The 14,274-nt window shown below is 37.8% G+C and overlaps 1 protein-coding gene across 1 annotated transcript in view; it reads left to right on the top strand.

Moving 5' to 3' along the window:
* Positions 1 to 14,274, top strand: part of KIF19 (kinesin family member 19) — a 229,244-nt gene that overhangs the window by 143,777 nt on the left and 71,193 nt on the right. Inside the window, exons 8-12 of the mRNA XM_053706939.1 lie at positions 307 to 453; positions 3,473 to 3,595; positions 8,294 to 8,450; positions 9,790 to 9,964; positions 10,999 to 11,197. Of these exons, the coding sequence (XP_053562914.1) occupies positions 307 to 453; positions 3,473 to 3,595; positions 8,294 to 8,450; positions 9,790 to 9,964; positions 10,999 to 11,197 (801 nt within the window). The remainder of the gene's footprint in view (positions 1 to 306; positions 454 to 3,472; positions 3,596 to 8,293; positions 8,451 to 9,789; positions 9,965 to 10,998; positions 11,198 to 14,274) is intronic.

The following is a 14,274-nucleotide window of genomic DNA, read 5'->3' as shown; positions in this document are numbered from 1 at the left end:
TGACTCGCGGCCAATCGGCTGCCAGCAGGGAGGTGTCAATCAACCCGATCGTATTTGAATTGCGGCAATGTCTGTCCGCCTGCTCAGAGCAGGCGAACAGGGTTATGGAGCAGTGGTCTTTAGACCGCTGCTTCATAACTGCTGTTTCTGGCGAGTCTGAAGACTCGCCAGAAACACGGGCCATCCATTCGGAGCTTGATAGATAGGCCCCCAAATCTTTATTCTCTATCTGTCTCAAGAATAAACGGCTTTGTTGAATAAAAACATTTTAAAGATCCAGTTTCTTTTTTCCTCCGGTTGCTACAGACTCAGAACCGAGGTCAGCGCATGAAGGAGGGAGCTCACATCAACAGGTCACTGCTAGCACTTGGCAACTGTATCAACGCCCTGAGCGAGCGAGTGGGTAACAAATATGTCAACTACCGAGACAGTAAACTGACCCGACTGCTAAAGGTAACTCATAATCTTGTCAAATATCCACTGCACTTACCTTACCCATTGCTTATCATTAGCATGTATGATTATGTTAAATGGCCCAAATAAACGATATCTTGCACAACAAACGTGCAACACTATGCCCAACCTGTCTAAAGAACTTTGTGTGACACGGCTGCCAAGAACATAAATAACCTCTCTGCCACCTCTTAAAATCGCCTTGATCCAAAGGGTGATTAACAACCCCAGCTCTCCCCAGCAGCTACTTAAAGGGGGGCGATTGTACTTGTGCTGGAAACTAATTGGCTGTCTGCCTAGTTGTGTGCTTCCCCTACAGCCTCTTTAACCAATCAGGGAGACTGTTACGTAAGAGCTCAAAAATTAACAAAGAAAATATTTGCTCTTTCACATCCTAGTACTTAAATTGTTAAGAAGTCACTTTTATGTCCCTTTAACCACTAAAGCCCTTCCATCTTCCATACATGTCATAAAGCCATTCATGCTGTACCTCCACCCTTATTGCCTTACTATTCTTCCTCAAAGATTCCACCATCCAATCTCATCCAATCTCTTCCCTTAAAGGGACGCTCAAGTCAAAATGAAACCTTCATGATTCAGAAAGAGCACCCAATTTTAAGAATTTTTCCAATTTACTTCCACTATCAATATTTTCACAGTCTTTTTATACACACACTTTTTGAGCCACCAGCTCCTACTGAGCATGTGCACAAGCTCCCAGGGTATATGTATACTAGTCTGTGATTGGCTGATGTCTGTCACATGATACAGGGGGCAGGTAAATGGGAGAAAAAATACATTTGCCAGAAAATAATGTACTGCTTGTGTGTGTTATTGCATTGTCTTTTTATTATGCACTTGTTAATTATGCAATTCTACTGTATTTAGTGGTCCTTTAAAGGGATATGAAACCCACATTTTTTTATGATTTAGATAGAGCATGCAATTTAAAAAACTTTCTAAGTTACTTCTATTATCATTTTTCTTTATTCTTTTGCTATCTTTTGTTGAAAAGCAGGAATGTAAGCGTACAAGCTGGCACATTTCTGGAGCACTATATGGCAGCAGTTTTGCAAGAATGTTATCAATTTGCAAGAGCACTATAAGGCAGCACTATTTCCTGCCATATAGTTCTCCGGACACCTACCTAGGTATCTCTTCAACACAGAATACCACGGGAAACCAAGCAAATTTGAAAATAGAAGTAAATTGGAAACTTGTTTAAAAATAAATTTTCTGTCTGAATCACAAAATAAAATCATTAGGTTTCATATCCCTTTAATCCCATTGCTAACTTCTTTGTTTCACAATCACTATCACATCCCTATCTCCCCTCTCACATTACCTAAACACGTTGAATCCTCACCTCCTATCAACTTCCTATATTGTCCCTAAGCTTGAGATGTTCTTAGTGTCACATTTCCTAGACAATTACACACCTCTAACAACAAATACACCCTTGATTGTGCTTAAAGGGATTTTATTTTATTCCCACATGTTAATCTTTCTTTCTCTGAGTTCTTCTGCTTTAGTAACCTTCTACTAACACCTCCCAGCATGCCCACTCCCTCCGCATTACTGTCTTTTCTTTCAATTTAAAAAAATGTTTATTTCACAATTATTTTAAACTCTAAGGGCTAGATTACAAGTGGAGTACAATAGACAGCGTAAGATGTATTATCTTTCTATCAGTCTTGTGCACAGAATAACATCTGATATTACAAGTACATTATATATGATTTTAACCAAAGCAACTTAACACTGCCAAAAATGTTTTTAGCCTACTCTTTACTTATTAATAGTGCAGAGAGTGCTATTAGCTTGTATTTAAAGTGGTGAGTTAAGTGTTGCACTCAAGCTTAAAAATACCACTGTAAAATGTGCTTTAGGAAACAAGGGTTGATTGATGAAAAAAAGGTTTTGTGGCAAAATTAAAGGGATATGATATATGACATGGGGTGGGACAGGCAAAGGGTCAAAGGTGTATGTGTGTGTGTGTAGTATCTAGTATCTATCTATCTGAACTACCATTGACGATGAACAGCAGATCTTACCACCGACAAACACACAGCTACGTGCGTTTCACCTTTGTGGTGTATCAAAGCTTCATCCGGCTTGAATCAAGCCTTGATACACAAAGGTGAAATGTGCGTAGCTGTGTGTTTGTCGGTGGTGAGATCAGCTGTTCACCTCCGATGGAGGAAGTGATCATAGAAGATGCAAGGAGCAGGTCATTGTTGGATCTTAGGGACGGGCTGGAGTATACTTGTTGATTAGTGAGGACAGGTAGTAGGGAGCAGCATTGGTGAGGGCTTTGTAGGTCAGGGTGAGAATTTTGAATTTAATTCTGCTGTGAATGGGGAGCCAGTGAAGGTACTCGCAGAGAGGTGAAGCAGATACAGAGTGTCGGGATAGGTGGATTAGGCTGGCAGAGACATTTTAGGATGGATTGAAGCGGGAGAGGCAGGAGAGAGGGAGGCCAGTTAGTAGGTTAATACAGTAGTCAAGTCGGAATACCAGGGAGCGGATTAGCTGTTTAGTAGTTTCAGCGCTCAGAAACATATATATTTGTGTGTATATAAGTGTGACTTTTATGCATAAGTTAGTATAGCATAGATCTAAATGAAGAACTCTACAACTTAAGCAGATTTTTGGAGCTAAATTGTTATTCAATGTGCATTTTACTGTGAGGGATTTAACGCACCCATGCTATCTAACATGCATATGTTCTTACACACTAGACTATCGCTCAAGCAATAAAACATAACTTTTGTCTTGTAATATGAGCACAAAATAGAAGTGCTCGAGCAATGTTTATGCATGCGCTATTTTTCTGCTCCACGTGTAATTTAGCACTAAATGTATCACCACACATACAAACCCGTTAAAAGCTTTATTCCATTATAAATCACTCTATTTCCATTTCTTAATTCTTCACCTCTTCCATTCAGTCGTTTTTTTTTTCAACTCTTTCCAACACTCATCTCAAGAAAATCTCATATTTCATTTTTCTTTCAAGGACTCTTTGGGTGGGAACAGCCGCACTGTGATGATCGCTCACATCAGTCCCGCTAGCAGCGCCTTTGAAGAGTCCCGGAATACACTGGCTTATGCTGATCGTGCCAAAAACATCAAGACCAGGGTATATAATGTGTCTCACCACACAATAACTTACTTATGCTAAACACTATTAATTTGAACAAAATGTCCAGGACATGAGCAGATGTCAGTCCATGTTCATAATAAAATATTAAAGGGACAGTGTACTGTAAAATTGGCTTCTTATTAATGTGTTTTAAATTACTTGTTATAACAGCTGCAGAGTGTAAATTGTGTTAGAAATTGTTCCTTTATGCTTATTTTTGTATATGAAATAACAACTGTTTTTGCTAAATGAAACCACAACCGAATATAGGGCTAGATTACGAGTGGCGCACAATCGAAAAGGGGTTAATCACACCCTTTTACAGTTTGAAAGTAAACGCATTTGCTTGAGCGTCAGGATAGTGCAACTTCAGAACTCTAGTTAATTGTTACGTGAGACAAAAAAGTGGCACAAAACACTTCAAAATTACATTTAAAAGTACATTTACACTCATAATAACTGTCTAATAAACATTATTTTAAAAAAATTGCAATACAAACGTTATAATTACTCAAAGATATAAGGTCTTATGAAAAAAAAAATATGCAAAGGATTTTAACATAGAAATACATACTCATACATGTCTAAATATGTATATGTATGTATAATTATGTATATATGTGTGTACATACAGTGGATATAAAAAGTCTACACACCCCTGTTAAAATGTCAGGTTTCTGTGATGTAAAAAATTAGACAAAGATAAATCATTTCAGAACTTTTTCCACCTTTTAATGTGACCTATAAACTGTACAACTCAATTGAAAAACAAACTGCAATCTTTTAGGTGGAGGGAAGTAAAAATAAAAAACTAAAATAATATGACTTTGTTGAAGCATCTTTCGATTTTATTACAGCACTCAGTCTTTTTGGGTATGAGTCTATCAGCATGGCACATTTTGACTTAGCAAGATTTGCCCACTCTTCTTTGCAAAAACACTCCAAATCTGTCAGATTGCGAGTGCATTTCCTGTGCACAGCCCTCTTCAGATCACCCCACAGATTTTCAATCGGATTCAGGTCTGGGCTCTGGCTGGGCCATTCCAAAACTTTAATCTTCTTCTGGTGAAGTCATTCCTTTGTTGATTTGGATGTATGCTTTGGGTCATTGTCATGCATAAAGATGAAGTTCCTCTTCATGTTCAGCTTTCTAGCAGAAGCCTGAAGGATTTGTGCCAATATTGACTGGTATTTGGAACTGTTCATAATTCCCTCTACCTTGACTAAGGCCCCAGTCCCAGCTGAAGAAAAACAGCCCCAAAGCTTGATGCTGCAATCACCATGCTTCACTGTGGGTATGGTGTTCTTTTGGTGATGTGCAGTGTTGTTCTTGCGCCAAACATATCTTTTGGAAATATGGCTGAAAAGTCCAACCTTGGTTTCATCAGACCATAACACCTTTTCCCACATGCTTTTGGGAGACTTCAGATGTGTTTTTGCAAAATTTAGCCAGGCTTGGATGTTTTTCTTGGTAAGAAAAGGCTTCCGTCTTGCCACTCTACCCCATAGCCCAGACATATGTAGAATATGGGAGATTGTTGTCACATGTACTTGCCAGATATTCCTGCAGCTCCTTTAATATTGCTGTAGACCTCTTGGCAGCCTCCCAGACCAGTTTTCTTCTCATCTTTTCATCAATTTTGGAGGGACGTCCAGTTCTTGGTAATGTCACTGTTGCGCCATATTTTCTCCACTTGATGATGACTGTCTTCACTGTGTTCCATGGTATATCTAATGCCTTGGAAATTCTTTTGTACCGTTCTCCTGACTGATACCTTTTAACAATGAGATCCCTCTGATGCTTTGGGAGATCTCTGCGGACCATGGCTTTTGCTGTAGGATTCAACTAAGAAAATGTCAGGAAAGACCAACTAGAACAGCTGAACTTTATTTGGGGTTAATCAGATGCACTTTAAATCATGGCAGGTGTGTACTGACTCCTATTTAACATGATTTTAAATATGATTGCTCAATTCTAAACACAGCTACATCTTCAGTTATAAGAGGGTGTTCACACTTATGCAACCACATTATTTTAGTTTTTTTGTTTACTTACCTCCTACAAAAATATTTTAGTTTGTTTTTCAATTGAGTTGTACAGTTTATAGGTCACATTAAAAGTGGAAAAGGTTCTGAAATTATTTATCTTTGTCTCATTTTTTTACATCACAGAAACCTGACATTTTAACAGGGGTGTGTAGACTTTTTATATCCACTGTATGTATTTTTATGTGTATATATGTATTTACAGACATATATACACATGTAAACGCATAAATGCTTATGTACACACATCTATGCATTGGAGAATATTATGCAATATTCATATTTAATAAAGTGTTTGTGTATTTACTGTAAATATTTTACATTCCAGTGTTTGTCACATACTGGAATATGTTTTATGTATTTATAAATAGTTATATATATAGGTATAGATATATATTTTACCAAAAAATCATATATACAGTATATATAAATATTTATTTATGAATAAATAGAACATATTCTTCTGTGTGAAGAACATTGGAGTCTGAAATATTAATATTTTATGTCGAGTTAGCACACTTGATAAAACGTAATTGGGTTTGTGCATGACTTGTTGGGTGTTAGTCCCCCCCACACACACACACTTTTCACGCTCCTTTGAAGTCTATGGGGGAATACATAAACATGGTGGCAATATTCCAAGGAGTTTTTTTTTTAGTGTGTCGGGTTAGCGGTTGTGCGATAACCTTTTACTTTCAACTTGTAATATGCACGCTAACCGACCCACGCAAAAAGCTTACTTCTAGCTAACCTAACATGCGAGTGGGAGTGCAATCTTCCACTCCACTTATAATCTAGCCCAGTGATTTTTAACCTTTTTTTTGCCGTGGCACACTTTTTTACATTAAAAAATCCTGTGGCACACCAGCATCCCAAAATTTTAAAAAAATCACACATTGTAGCCTAATACAGCATATATATATATACACATACACACAAACACATACATACTGTATGTATTGTGCTGTTATGCCATGCCTCCTACAAACTACCCTTGCACTGGGAGTAAAAAACAAGCAAAGTTTAAAAAATATGACACACTGTTGTCAGTCTGCCGTGGCACACCTGAGGATCTATCACGGCACACTAGTGTGCCACGGCACACTGGTTGAAAAACACTGATCTAGCCAACAGTGGGCTGATCTTGTAGGGAGAGAATACCTCATTCTGTTATATAATTATTTACACAAAGCCCTCCTTATCTTCTTTATTACTGTTTACTCAAAGGCCAGTAGAGAACAACAGTCACAGATCCTACCACTTGTAGCATTATTGTATCAAAATCTTCTTGTTTACAATTTTATTTTGTAGCAAGAACTTAAGTTCAGAAATGTTCTGTATGGGTGGGGATACAACAGGGAAAATCAGCTATTTCAAATGAGAAAATAAAGATGAGGGAGCTATTTTGTAAACAGTAAAATATACTCCAGCAGATAAATTGGATAATTGGGGAACACAATAAAAGAAGAAAATATTAGAGTACACTGTCCCTTTAAAGTAATGCGTATACATAACTTTGTAAATTATAATGCAGGTTTTTATATTGACCAATCTGATAGTGTTAAAGAGCTTTTATCCGTCACATTTATCTATATCTGGTCTTTATCTCAAAAGCAGATTCTTTTTTAAGTAGTCTTCCTGTGCCATACACCTAGTGAATACTAATGCTTGTATGCTAAACCCACAAAGCCATATGGGTATTGCAATCAATTATTGACTTATCTACCCATGTGCTTTATTTTTTTATTTAATTTTTTAAACATTGAACAGTACATTTTTGTTTATACAGTTTATGCCTTGCAAGGAGGGTGTAGCCAAACCCCTGGAGTTTCAAAACATTGCAATACATGGGTGCCTTTCAATTCGAAATAGAAGCATTTTTGTAATATACTTCCATCAGCAAAAATGCTTCTAGTAAAAGTTATTACTGTTTTTCTGCAGCATACGCACATATCCTGGGAGGGCCTGTGCACCAGTATTCAAACACTGCACCTTCTCATCGAGTCAGCAGTAACTTGCATGGCACAAATAACATCTTCAGAAGCAATAGATTCTGAGCAGGTGTGATGTTTAAATACTGGTGCACGGGCCGTCACAGGATATGTGCATATGCTGTAGAAAAACAGTGGTAACATTTACTAGAAGCATTTGTGCTAATTTGTGCTTGTATTTCAAATTGAACTGCACCCCGCAACTTTTAAATTTGACCTTTCTATCCCTTTAAATGGACTTAAAATAGATTACAATAGATTTAACCTGTCTGCAACTCTCTGTAGACTGTACAGTTTTCTACACTCAGTGCCAGTCTCTTGTGTGCTGATATAGCACCTGACTGTACTGGCCTGGCCTACGTTAGAAAGGAAATAAACTCTATATAGGCAGTAGGGATGGGTGAATGTTTTTTCAACATTCGAAAAATGAAACGAATTTTAACACATTCGTTCGTTCGAATTTTACAACTACATTTGAATATATTAGTTTTGAAATATTCTAATTTATGTATTTGTAATAGTATTTCTAATGCTTTCTTTAAATGTAATATTCGAATTATGCAATATTCGAATTCGAAAAATTCAAATTGCTCTGAATTGCTCTGAATGTCGTCTTTGGACAGCCACTGTCACCTGTTTCCTTTTCCTTGTCAACTAGGTCAAGAGGAATCTTCTCAATGTCTCATACCATATTGCGCAGTACACCAGCATTATTTCGGATTTGCGTAATGAGATACACAGGCTCAAGCAGAAGATTGATGAGCAAGAGGTGAAACAGATGAAAAATGAGAAGAGTGACATCCGCAACATACAAGGTAAACTGAATCTTAAAGGGACATTAAACCCAAAAAATTTCTTACATGATTCAGATAGAAAATAAAATTTTAAACAACATTCCAATTTACTTCTGTTATCTAATTTGCTTCATTCTTTAGATATCTTTTGTTAAAGAAATAGCAATGCACATGGGTGAGCCAATCACATGAGGCATATATGTGCAGCCACCAATCAGAAGCTACCTAGCCTATCTAGATATGCTTTTCAGGAAAGAATATCAAGAGAATGAAGCAAATTAGATAATAGAAGTAAATTAGAAAGTTGTTTAAAATGGTATTCTCCATCTGAATCATGAAAGAAAAATGTTGGGCTAAATGTCCCTTTAAGCCAGCTCCTTATGGCTTCCTGATGATTACTCACTCTCACTCACTGATCTTTTTAGACAAATGATTTTAGAAATAATAAGATAAGGACAGTTTTATTTAAAACAGCGTTTCTCAACTCCAGTCCTCAAGTAACCCTAAGAGGCCAGATTTTCATGATATCTTAACTAGAGCGCAGGTGAAATAATCAGCTGATCAGTAACCATGGTTATTAAACTACTTTCACCCATCAGCTGATTATTTCACCTGTGCTCTAGTTAAAGTGATGGTAAATCCTAGTGTTTCAGAAATGCTAGGATTTACTAGTGCTATAAGTAAAATTCACTTCCTGTCATGAAGTATAAAAAAAATGCATACAGAAAGTAACTTTTTTTTGTCCGCAACCTTCTGCCTAAACTGAATTACTCAGGCCCCCCTTAGCTAAAATCGTCTTTCCTTCAATGAGGTGACATTTCCACCATAGCCTATAGCCGTGCTAGACATATGACACAGAGGTGGAAACGTCACCTCATTGGAAAACAAACAAAATAATTAGTGGGCGGCCAAAGGTGCAAAGTTTAGGCCGAAGTTTGCGGCCATTTTTGAAATGCTAGGATTTACCATCACTTTAATCTTCTTTTAAGATACTATGAAAATTTGGCCTGTTAGGGATACTGAACAACACTTAGTGGCCTTGTTTTTACATTTTTTTCATGGGTATTGATTTTTTAAACACAAGTACTGTTTAATATAGACCCCATGTTCCTCATTTATTTCTCACTGTGGGGAAGCGTTGGAGGGGCCATGCACCACAGCTAGATAACTAGGGATACTTTATTTGTAATAAAATGAATAAGGAAAGCATTTGAAGGCATTGTTCCATAGAATCATTGCTTAAAACTTGCTAACCCCAGTGCTAATAGCCGGGTCAATATACATCCCTGCCCCCGTTCCCATTACCAACAGTGTCCGAGTTTGCATTAGTAACTGATCTGTTGTTCTCTGCACCTTCCAGCTGAGGTGCAACTCCATTCTTCTCCTTATGACCGGAAAGAAATGGACCAGCTGAGGGAGAAACTCATTAAGGCCTTTCGGGAGCAAATGGACATTCGAAGGCAACTAATGGAGCTTGATAATAATAACATGGAGATACAGATGGAAACGTCACGACACTTCCTTGTTATTGCAGAGTATGTAGCGTAATAAATTATATATTGAAATATCCACGTCCTAAAAATTATTAAAGGGATATAAAGGTCAAAATTGAAATGTCCATGGGCTCATTTCATATTTGAATAGAAGCATTTTTGCAATTTACTTCTATTAACAAAAATGCTTCTTGTAAAAGTTATTACTGTTTTTTAGCAGAATATGCACATATCTTCTAGGAGCCCTATCTGAATCATGAAAGTTTAATTTTGACTAGACTGTCCCTTTAAGTATTCAAGCACCACACCTTCTCAGAGAGCCAACAGTGGTTTGGCACAAATTGAAGGGATAGTCTAGTCAAAATTAAACTGTCATGATTCAAAAAGAGCATGCAATTTTAAGCAACTTTCTAATTTACTTCTATTATCAATTTTTCTTTATTCGCTTGGAAACTTTATTTGAAAAAGCAAGAATGTAAGCTTGGGAGCTGGCCCATTTTTGGTTCAAAACCTGGGTAGAACTTTCTGATTGGTGGCTACATTTAGACACCAAGCGCTACCCAGGTTCTTAACCAAAAATGGGCCGATCCTAAACCTACATTCTTGCTTTTTCAAATAAAGATAGCAAGAGAAAGAAGAACATTTGATAATAGGAGTAAATTAGAAAGTTGCTTAAAATTGTATGCTCTATCTGAATAATATAAGTTGAATTTTGACTAGACTATTCCTTTATCTTCTCAGATACATTACACATCACCACCAGCTCTCTGAACTTGAATACTGGTGCACAGGCCCTCACTGCATATGTGCGTATGCCACTGAAAAACAGTAATAGATTTTACTAGAAACATTTTTGCTAATGAAAGTATACTGCAAAAATGCGTCTTTTTAAAATTGAAATGCATTTATGTACAGTTCAAATTTGACCATTCTATCTGTTTAAATACATCAGAAAGGAAGATTCTTTCTAATTGAATGGTTTCTAGTCTGTAATCTAGAGACTATAGAATGGATTCAATAGAATACAATCTGTTTTGGGTCTGCACACAATCTATTAGTTTGCATTTGTTTCATAGTTGGGAGCAAGAGAAGATGCGTCGTGTCAGAAAATGGCGAGAGGAGCTCAGGAAAGAAACCTACGGTAAAGATGACAGTGAGAAGGACTCAGACACAGGAGATGACCAGTCTGATATAATGGAACCTGTGGAGGTTACTACAGCTAGAGAGAATATTCACGCATTGGTTGGAGACCAGAGCAAGCTGCGCAGGCAGAAGGTACAAACAGCGACATTAGTGCATAGTTTACATTCTTAAAGAATTTTCTTACAATCCTTTTGACAAACACGATCACTTTTCTATTTATTTACATTAAAATGAGGCTAATATTCATCTACTACATTAATAATTTAAGAATATATTATTTGTTATGTAATGAGATCCTTGGTTAATAGTACATGCTGGTACTTTCTCACATGTCCCTGTTCTTTATTGTTAGTAGCACAATGATTATAAACCAGTATGATTGGAAAAGCCAGTATTGTTCTTAAAAGGGATATACGGGCATTTATATTGGAGCATAGTAAAAGCGTTTATACCCACTCTGCATGGGTATGTGTTTGTGTCTCGTATATAGCGTCTGATGATCAAAAACTTGTTGGTACGGAGAGAAAACTTTCAGAATCTTTGGGGTTTTGTTTGAGCATTTTATTACAATGTATGTGTCTCTTCACATCCAGAACTCTGCATGGCCAGATAAACAGCTCTCAAGATAAAATTTGCCTTTCTAAAACTCTTTGAGGGATCTCACAGTACTGAGGAGACCTCTTAGATAATCTTAGCCAAAGCTGAGAGCTTTAGATCATCGAGGACATAATTCTCACAATTTTGTCATGAAATTGTTGACATACTGGCCACTTTTTATCAAGCCGTCAACCGCAAATACGCTGGAATTACGCAGCATAATTGTGGAGAGCCTGATTCCCCTTATTTATCAAACCCTACAGACCGTCAAAAGTAGAATTTTGTGACGTAACATATGATCTACTGGTCAAAGTCCGACACAGATCGATGCTTACGTCATTACAAATGTTCCGAATGCAAATTCGGCACTATCTGACTACTTTTGTAAGTTAACAAATTTCTACCAGGTACGCTCGCCACCATTCCAGCCAAGCGTACCTGGATTTCAATCCGCCTCCCTGGAGGCGGCGGATGCCATAGGAATCAATGGGAGTCTGAAAGCAGCGAAAGCTTATGTTCGCTGCTGCCCGATATCCCATTGATTCCTATGGGAGAATAAAGTTATGTTTACACATAACACCCTAACATGTACCCCGAGTCTAAACACCCCTAGTCTGCCACCCCCTACACCGCCGCCACCTACATTATGTTATTAACCCCTAATCTGCCCCCCTACACCACCGCCACCTACATTATGTTATTAACCCCTAATCTGCCGTCCCCAACGTCGCCGCCACTATATTAAATTTATTAACCCCTAAACCTAAGTCTAACCCTAACAAACCCCTAACTTAAATCTAATTTAAATAAATATAAATAAAATTACTATAATTAACTACATTATTCCTATTTAAAACTAAATACTTACCTATAAAATAAACCCTAAGCTAGCTACAATATAACTAATAGTTACATTGTATCTAGCTTAGGGTTTATTTTAATTTTACAGGCAAGTTTGTATTTATTTTAACTAGGTACAATAGTTATTAAATAGTTATTAACTATTTAATAACTACCTAGCTAAAATAAATACAAAAGTACCTGTAAAATAAAACCTAACCTAAGTTACACTAACACCTAACACTACACTACAATTAAATACAATTAAATAAATTACATAAAATTAACTAAATTATATACAATTATCTAAAGTACAAAAACAAACAAACACTAAATTACAGAAAATAATAAACTAATTACAGAAATTTAAACTAATTACACCTAATCTAAAAGCCCTATCAAAATAAAAAAGCCCCCCCCCCCCAAACCTAGCCTAAACTAAACTACCAATAGCCCTTAAAAGGGCCTTTTGCGGGGCATTGCCCCAAAGTAATCAGCTCTTTTACCTGTAAAAAAAATACAAACAACCCCCCCAACAGTAAAACCCACCACCCACACAACCAACCCCCCAAATAAAATACTAGCTAAAAAAACCTAAGCTCCCCATTGCCCCGAAAAGGGCATTTGGATGGGCATTGCCCTTAAAAGGGCAGTTAGCTCTTTTACAGGCCCAAAGCCCTAACCTAAAAATAAAACTCACCCAATACATCCTTAAAAAAGCTAACACTAACCCCCTGAAGATCGACTTACCGGGATACGTCTTCATCCAAGCCGGGCAGAAGTGGTCCTCCAGACGGGCAGAAGTCTTCATCCAAGCCGGGCAGAAGTGTTCCTCCAGACGGCAGAATCCAGACAGCATCTTCTATCTTCATCCATCCGGCGCAGAGCGGGTCCATCTTCAAGACATCCGACGCGGAGCATCCTCTTCGGCCGACGACTACCCGACGAATGAATGTTCCTTTAAGTGACGTTATCCAAGATGGCGTCCCTTAGATTCCGATTGGCTGATAGAATTCTATCAGCCAATCGGAATTAAGGTAGAAAAAATCCTATTGGCTGATACAATCAACCAATAGGATTGAACTTCAATCCTATTGGCTGATTGGAACAGCCAATAGAATGCAAGCTCAATCCTATTGGCTGTTCCAATCAGCCAATAGGATTGAAGTTCAATCCTATTGGCTGAATGCATCAGCCAATAGGATTTTTTCTACCTTAATTCCGATTGGCTGATAGAATTCTATCAGCCAATCGGAATCTAAGGGATGCCATCTTGGATGACATCACTTAAAGGAACCTTTAGTCGTCGGCCGAAGAGGATGCTCTGCGTCGGATGTCTTGAAGATGGACCTGCTCCGCGCCGGATGGATGAAGATAGAAGATGCCGTCTGGATGAAGACTTCTGCCGTCTGGAGGACCACTTCTGCCCGGCTTGGATGAAGACTTCTGCCCATCTGGAGGACCACTTTTGCCCGGCTTGGATGAAGACGTCTCCCGGTAAGTCGATCTTCAGGGCGTTAGTGTTAAGTTTTTTTTAAGGGTGTATTGGGTGGGTTTTATTTTTAGGTTAGGGCTTTGGGCCAGCAAAAGAGCTAACTGCCCTTTTAAGGGCAATGCCCATCCAAATGCCCTTTTCAGGGCAATGGGGAGCTTAGGTTTTTTAGTTAGTATTTTTTTGGGGGGGTTGGTTGTGTGGGTGGTGGGTTTTACTGTTGGGGGGGTTGTTTGTATTTTTTTTTTACAGGTAAAAGAGCTGATTACTTTGGGGCAAT

Source organism: Bombina bombina, chromosome 1 (genome assembly GCF_027579735.1).
Source record: "Bombina bombina isolate aBomBom1 chromosome 1, aBomBom1.pri, whole genome shotgun sequence".
In the NCBI taxonomy this organism is placed as follows: domain Eukaryota; kingdom Metazoa; phylum Chordata; class Amphibia; order Anura; family Bombinatoridae; genus Bombina; species Bombina bombina.
The sequence above is the reverse complement of the archived record's forward strand: the minus strand, read 5'-3'. Positions and strand labels throughout refer to the sequence as shown.